The following is an 8,141-nucleotide window of genomic DNA, read 5'->3' as shown; positions in this document are numbered from 1 at the left end:
TTGACAATAAATTTTATTTTATCAGCAACTTATAAATATTATCGTATTCACGCTTTATTAATGGCTAATTGGATTTTAACACCTCTAACTTTGAAGAGTTGGCCGATAACACCCGCAACTAACACTTTGATCTGTGACACCCCAAACTTTTAATTTTGTTTGTCATTTCACCACTCAGTTAAAAAATGCCTAACTGAGTTAGTCTTCCATCCTACATGGCATCCTACGTGGACTATAATTGCAGATGTGGCACATTCATGGTATAAAACCCATCTTCTTCTTCGATTTTAACCTTGCACAAACAAGGGAAACCCTAAATTGCTCATACGCATGAATCGACCCAAATCCAAACCCTAATTTGCTCCCTAATTTGCTCATCACGAGATCAGAGCAAACCTTCAACTTATTGGCTGATCGACATGTCTACTTCTTCCAACTCTTCATGTAATACCAACCGAATCCCTAAAATATTCAAGGTGGACATGGATGGGAAGTTGTATTGTCATCACGAGATCAGAGCTGTTATTCGTGTAGCAGGAAGGAGAAGTGTTCGATGTGGTGCTGAATTTTACGGTTGCTCACAATGGCCGGTAAGTCCTGACGACATGATGTTGGTTTGTAGCGAGACGACTGCAAGTTCTTTATGTGGAAAAAAGATTTCGACAAATTATTCGAAGTTCATTCAACTTGCAGCTCAAGTGCAGTTACATTAAAGTGATGCTATGACCGGGAATGAATATAATTTGCAATTGCGGAACAACTTGCTATCTCAAGAGAACATTATGTTGAAACGACAAATTTGTGCGAAAGAATTCATGTTGAAGCAGCAGTTTGTGTCTAGTTTGTTTGTTATCATTGCCATGTTGTTTTACGTAGTGTATCGAATTTAACTTGTTTTTTATTGTACGTTCTTTGAACACATGAATGAATGTAGTGAAGTTGGGCTTTGATGTCTTTATTTGTACCATATGTGCAGACCATTAGACCATTTGCAGACCACAAGAGACTTTGACTTTGAAACAAGTAAACAACTACCAAAACAACTACCAAAACAAGTGTGCAGACCATTTGACCATTTGAAACCACATGTGCAGACCAAAACAATACAACACAGTTTGAAACAACTACTATATATGCAGACTAAAACAAGTGTGCAGACCATTTGACCATTTGAAACCACATGTGCAAACCAAAACAAGTGTGCAGAATATGTAGAATGACCATATACCCCTGTGACCATATATGCAGACCAAAACAATTGTGCAGAGTATGCAGAATGACCATTATACCCCTGTGACCATATATGCAGACCAAAACAATTGTGCAGAGTATGCAGAATGACCATTATACCCCTGTGACCATATATGCAGACCAAAACAAGTGTGCAGACATAAGTTAACTGCAGAATGAGTTTAAGTTAACTGCAGACCAAAACAAGTGACCATTCTACCCCTGTGACCATAGATGTGCAGACACAAGTTAACTGCAGAATGAGTTTCACCAATTTAACCATTCAAAAGATTCAGCACAGCAGTCATAAGTTTACATAGTCATAAGTTTACATAATCATTACACAACCAACAAAAGATTAACCATTCATAACATATTAACTAACTGTAGCCTTCTCTGTTGGTCTTCCCCTTTTACTTGGCCTTCCTCTTTTAGTTGGCCTTCCCCTTTTACTTGCTTTTTTCCTTCCAATTTCTGCCGCATTTTGAGAATCTGTTAACATTAAACAAATTTAGGAAACAATCATATAATCAATAAACCAATTGAATATATTGAGTTCACCTTTAACTGTGCATTTTCTCTTGTTGTGACCTCTTTCTCCACAAATCCCACATGTCATTATGACCCCATGCTTAATCAGTTTTCCTGGTTTCTTGGGATCCTCATGAGGGTCCCTCTTTCTGTTTTTCTTAGGCCTACCAGGTGCCTTTTTGATTGGAGGTGGATCCATTGGATAATCAACCTTCGGCCAAAACTTTTCACTAGGCAATGGTGGGATTGAGTACTCATAAGTTCTCATGTATGTTTCTTTGTGGTAACATGGGTCAACATAATCCTCAGCATTCTTATGCAAAAATCCAGCCACAGCACACACATGCTTACAAGGATACCCCCTTAATTGCCACTTTCTACATGTGCAGGTCTTATTTTCCAAGTCAACTGTAACATCATCAACATCTTTAACTTGAAAAACCTGATAAGATGAGGGGTATACCTCACACCTAAAGGCTGCATCTTTTGAGAAATCAAGTTTCTCCTGGATATTGGGGCAAATGAGCACATATTTGGCTTCCATTTTAGTTCTTTTGATGACTAACCTACTCATGATTTGAACCCTAATGTCCTCTAGCATGTATATAATATGCTTTGACCTTGCAGTTATGATATAACCATTAAATGTTTCTGCCATGTTGTTTACTATGACATCACATTTAGTGTGAGTTTTCAAGTAGCACATGTTAAATGCTTTGGGATCCTGCTTTAAGATTGCCTCTACTGCATCCTGGTTTATGGCCCTCATTTCATCAATGGCTTGGAGGTAATCAGGTTCACAGTATGCTCTTGCAGCTTTCCAATACAATTCCTTGAGCTCCTCATCCTTAAAATTCTTGTGCCAATTTGCATAGATGTGCCTTGCACAGTTTCTATGCTCTGCTCTTGGCCAAATAAGTGCCACAGCATTTAAAAGACCCTGCAGATAAATGATTATTAAACTTAGACATTACAGCAGAAGATAATTGTTCATTGTAATAATTGACAATGGCTACAACCTTTTGTTGATCTGAGATGAATGTCCATGCCTCACCACCATCACTTACACCCAAACACTTCCTAAGCTCTTCCATAAACCATTCCCAGCTATCGTTATTTTCACCATCTACAACTGCCCATGCCAATGGATACATCTGATCATTAGCATCTCTGCCAACTGCAGTTAACAACATCCCTCCTAGGAAGGTCTTTAGAAAACAACCATCTAGACACAAGACCTTCCTACATCCAGCTAGAAATCCTCTTTTCACACCATCAAAACACACAAAGAGTCTGAAAAAAGTTTCACATGTGGCTGTGGGATCTAAGTTAATGAAACCTGGTGGTGCAGTAACAAGCACAAATGTTGAAGTTGGGTTTACTTTTTTCAAAATCTCCATGTATGCACCAATTTTTCTATAATGATCCCTCATTGATCCATGAAGTTTCTTATGGGCACATGCTTTAGCCTTGTAGGCCAGCCACTTGGTGATTATTACTTTATACTTATGTTTCACAGCCAATATGATTTCCTTAGCCGACCAGTTGGGCTTGGATTTAAACACTTGCAGGAACTCATTAGCTATGAACATTGCAGTTAGCTGTCTATTCTTTACCATGTTTCTTTGGCAGGTATGTGTATGCTTCACTCTCTTTACCAAGTAACACTCCTTCCCTTTATGAAGTGAACAATGTATAAAGAATGAACACCCTTTAACACAATTGACAACAATACGGCCACATGCAGTCTTTTCGCTCTTTGCAAGGTACAAGTTCCTACCATTAGCTACTGAGTACTGCCTCTTTAAAGGCCTCCCTTGATGCAAACCTTATTCCCACCTTCCAAATAAATTTCTTCCAATTTGTATGTTCACCTACAGATGGGACTGCTTCCTTGTACTTCTTGCCCCTGATATCATCATCCTCACTATCACCAGGTGTTAAAATGTCCCCGTCAGATTCCTCGTAACTACTGTTTCCATCTACCATTGCCTCTTCAGTTTCATGCAAATTACCCTCAGTTTTATGCAAATTACCCTTTGTTTCATGCAAATTACCCTCCGTTTGTCTTTCATGTACTACCTCATCAAGCACTTTCTTTTTGGCTTCCAAATGTATCTTCGTTGCCTCTCTATGTAACAACTCTAATTAAAATCAATAATTAGAATGATAATTAGTCAATAAGGAAACCCTAATTGAGACACCCAAGTAATTCTGCACTAAGCCTAAAATTTTCGAAACAATCGGAATCAGGATCAGGGCCCCTAAAACTCAGGGGGGGTAAACCCTAGTTGATAATTATCAACTAAATTCGTTGTCACAGTAGAAACTGAATTTAAAAGTGAGTCAGCTAAGCTAGTCCCGAAACCAGCTAGCATAGGTATATAAATTGCACCCTTTACGGACCGTAAAGGGAAAAGTCATACGGTCCGTAAGGGAGTCCCAAAATTCACTATAAATAGCCGACATTGGGACTTGAAATTAGAAGTTGAAACGACGCAAAGTTGTTGTCTGTACGTCGAATTAGCACCAAATTACTACAAATAAACACACTGCACTCGAATCGCTGCCGCAAAACAGGGTAATTACTCGATCGCTATTACGATTCATTTTCCGAGATCAATATATCCGAAGAATGTTTAAGTGCCGCCCACATTGGGTTATACTTTGTCGTTCGTCGTTAAATCGATGAATGTTTAAGTATTGCACTTTGTCGTTCATTGTGAGAATTTGATTTCGTGAGTTATCGTGACTGCTGTATTGATCACTAACCCAGTTTTGTGTGCATTATTATTGAAATTAGGTTAACCAGGCTAAATCATATTCTGTCCGTATTAAATCTGCAATGTGAGTCATTCTCTTTTTATCAACTGTTTTACAATACTCCAAATTATTTTCAGAATTATAATTACAGTGATTAAGTTTATGTAATTACCAAATTACAGCTAGTATGTGGGGTATTGTGCACATTACTACTGTTTTTATCACAATTAGGTGGGCGAACCTAAAATTAAGTGATACGTCATTCATTGGGGCAGCCAATGGTGATATGACCACTGTCACAGATCCGGTCGAGTGACAAATACTGTGGGTAGTTGGTTGATATCAGAAACATATGTAAAAGATCTTAACACTGTGAATTATAACAAATGTGTTGTTTTCAGTAAACTGAATGATTCACTCAGTATTTCCCCGCTGACAAAACCTTTTTCAAACAAGTTTCAGGTTATCTACTGTAATTCAGGAAAAGTGCCGGGGAGCATTTCAAGCTTAAGATAGTGGCTCAGTATAAAATAAAGAAATATGTTTTGAAATAAAGATTTATCAGAAAAATCTTATTATTGTAAATTATCGGGGTTTTAGCCCGAATTGTGAAATAAAATAATCGGGAAAAGTTTTTAGCTTTATAACGATCCTGATGTTAAAGAATTCCGCTGCTAAAATCACATAAATAAATATCACGGGATTTCTGTCCTGCGGCTCCTGAAACGGGTCAAACCGGGTCGGGGGCCGTGACAGAAATAAGGTGGTATCAGAGCCACTGAGTTAAGCTAATTAAGTATTTAACAGATACTTAAGTTTTCCTGATTACTATTATGTGATTATGTGTTTTATTAAACTGACTATTTATTAGTTACAGTATGGGTAAGCAAAAGTTGCAAGATATCTATCTTAAATTAGATAGGTCAGTCTATGAAGAGGGAAGTTCATCCAAAACTAAATTTTCAAAGCTCCCTACAATTCCTGAAGAAGGAATATTTGTGCGAAAAGCACAATATGAGAAACCGCTTTCTCCTAGAAAAAGGAGTATGATTATTAAGAAAAGTAAAGAGCAAATCCGAGAAAAGAGGATTAAAAAGGAAACCCAGGAGTTAATCAATAAATCACCTTGGGAAGATAAGCTAGATGAGAAATGGGCAAATTTGTATATGCTAGCTACTATAGCAGAACATGCAAATCTTTAAATACCCTAAGTCTAGTAATAACACTTCTCAGTAAATAAATAAATAAATCTGAGTGTGTTCTTTCCTGTTATTTTGTACAAATAGTGTGCAATAAAACTTCGATGTTTATTTGTTAAACTTTGTTCCAAAGTTTTAACTTAGCATTTCTGTGCATTTTGCATATATGCTACACAGCATGAGCAAGATATCTGAAGCTTTTCAGAACCTCAATCTTTACCCGGTGAATATAGAAGTTTCCCAAGAGTTTACTGGATACTTTGCTGATGTGGACCAACCTGTAGAATTCCATGCTCCACCTTTGACAAAGCCAAAACGAAAGAAAAAGAAGAATTACGTGTGGGGACATCGTATCCGTAGGAAAAAGCCAGTCCCGAAACTTCCTAAAATAAACAATCCTCTAGAAATAGCAAAAGAAACTGGTAAACAGCTGGAGATGGAAATTGAAGATAAGAAAGATTCTAGACAAATGGAGATACAGTTTGAGGAATATTCTAAAGATATAGAAATGGAAGTAGGACAAAGTTCTAGACCAACTCAGATAGAAATCGGAGAGAGCTCCAATCAAAACCAGAACCAGGAAATAACTTTTCAGGATGAAATAGATTTTCTATTGGCAAACTGTGAAACTATTCAGCCTGTCAATACGAATGTTTTTACCTATCCTAGTGAAAATCCAATCCCTATGAATTTTGCACCAGCAATCCCAGAACCAATAGTCCACGCTCAACCTATAGAAATGGAAGAATGGTGGACGAATGATTGGCAATTTCAAAATATTGTCAACGACCCTTATTCCTTCCTTCCGCAATTTGATCCAGAACCCCTACCTAATCCACCAATGAGCACTGAGAATATGGCTGAACTTCGCCATTTCGGTGAAGAATTGATGGATGCAGGGAATAGAATCAGGGAGATAGGGGGACAGATTGCTTGGAAATATGATGAAAGGGAAATGCGTTTTTAGAACTACAAATGGTGAGGGATAGGAGGATGGTAAAACTATAGTTGTGTAATAGTATAGTAAATAGTGAAATCAGTCTGTAACATAACTCCAAATAAAACTTTGTAAAATATTTGTGTGTAGTGATGCATACTATAACGGATATGAAATGGAATCGAGAAATCGATAATTTTGATTATACGGGTATTATAAATTGTCTGATTGTTTATGTATGATTACTATTAATAAAAATTATTATATATTATCAGATGGCAAATAGTGGTAATGAACCAGTAAATGAGGTTAATCAGTCGGAGCAACATCCAGGGGATCAATATATGACTAGACAAGATATTGAAAATATTGTTGCTCAAGGGATAGCCAATGCTATTCCAACATTTGTTGCTGCTGTAAAAAGTCCAATCGAACCGCAACATATCATTCCTAGTAAACGTACTACTGAAGATAACTTCAGTAATAGTATAAATGGTGGCCATAATCATGTTAATCATGATAATGAATCCCAGCACACGCCGCTCCTTAAGAAACGGAAGGCTGCAACACCTGGTTGCACTTTCAAAGAATTCCTTGCTTGTAAACCCACTGAATTTGCAGGCAATGAAGGGGCAACTGCATCACTGCGTTGGTTAGAGAAAACCGAAGCAGTAATTGCAATAAGTAAGTGTGCCAAAGATGATCAGGTCATGTACGCATCAAATCTGTTTAAAGAAGGAGCACTCGAATGGTGGAACACTGTGTTACAAGCTAAAGGAAGAGATAGGGCTTATGCTATGACTTGGGAAGAATTTAAGAATCTCGTAGAAAGAAAATTTTGTCCTGAGTATGAAAAGGAACAAATGGCAAATAAGTTCCTAACTCATCGGATGTTAGGTGTGGATTGTCGTGGTTATACTTCGACATTCTTCGAATATGCTAGAGTGGTACCTAACCTGGCTTCGCCAGAACCGGTACTCATTTCTCGCTATATTTGGGGATTAATTAGCGAAATTCGCAATATCGTTAAGGCTGCGAGACCTCGCACTATTGACGATGCAGTAGAATTAGCTAACACCCTAACCGATGAACTGATACGCACAAGAGATGAAGATAGGAAGAAGGAATTAGCTCAGAAAATTACCCAAGGATTTAGAGTGGGTAATAGTGGGAATTTCAAGAAAAGAGGAACAGGGCAATCCTCAACTTTGCCATTATGCAAAATTTGCAAAAAGAATCATTTTGGAAAATGTAACAAACTTTGCAATTTTTGCAAAACGATAGGACATCGTGAAGAAAACTGCAGGAAGAAATCCATAATTTGTTACAATTGTGGAGAAGCCGGACATTTCAAGACAGAATGTCCTAAGTTAGCCAACCCAGTAGACAACAAACCCAAAGCGACCGAAGGAGCTACTAAGAAGAATGCCAGAGCATTCCAGCTAACCACTCAAGAAGCAGAGCTCATTCCGGATGTCATC

The 8,141-nt window shown here is 37.7% G+C and overlaps 1 protein-coding gene across 1 annotated transcript; it reads right to left on the bottom strand.

Annotated features, from left to right (window-relative positions):
- Positions 1-1,606: 1,606 nt before the first annotated feature.
- On the bottom strand, positions 1,607-3,380 carry LOC110931151. The gene is made up of 3 exons (XM_022174556.1): positions 2,781-3,380; positions 1,792-2,701; positions 1,607-1,722 (listed from the first exon to the last, which is right to left on the bottom strand). Exons 1-3 carry the CDS (start codon positions 3,378-3,380, stop codon positions 1,607-1,609), a joined length of 1,626 nt encoding a protein of 541 aa, XP_022030248.1.
- Positions 3,381-8,141: the final 4,761 nt, after the last annotated feature.

This window comes from Helianthus annuus, chromosome 3 (genome assembly GCF_002127325.2).
Source record: "Helianthus annuus cultivar XRQ/B chromosome 3, HanXRQr2.0-SUNRISE, whole genome shotgun sequence".
NCBI lineage: Eukaryota > Viridiplantae > Streptophyta > Magnoliopsida > Asterales > Asteraceae > Helianthus > Helianthus annuus.
Note: the sequence above shows the minus strand (reverse complement) of the source record. Positions and strands in the feature narration are given on the sequence as shown.

Coding starts and splice junctions, on each gene's coding strand:
- LOC110931151 (XM_022174556.1), bottom strand. CDS start 3,380: ATGGTAAAGAATAGACAGCTAACTGCAATGTTCATAGCTAATGAGTTC. Junction 2,702..2,780: donor TCATCTCAGATCAACAAAAG/GTTGTAGCCATT, acceptor ATTTATCTGCAG/GGTCTTTTAAATGCTGTGGC. Junction 1,723..1,791: donor GAGAAAATGCACAGTTAAAG/GTGAACTCAATA, acceptor TAATGTTAACAG/ATTCTCAAAATGCGGCAGAA.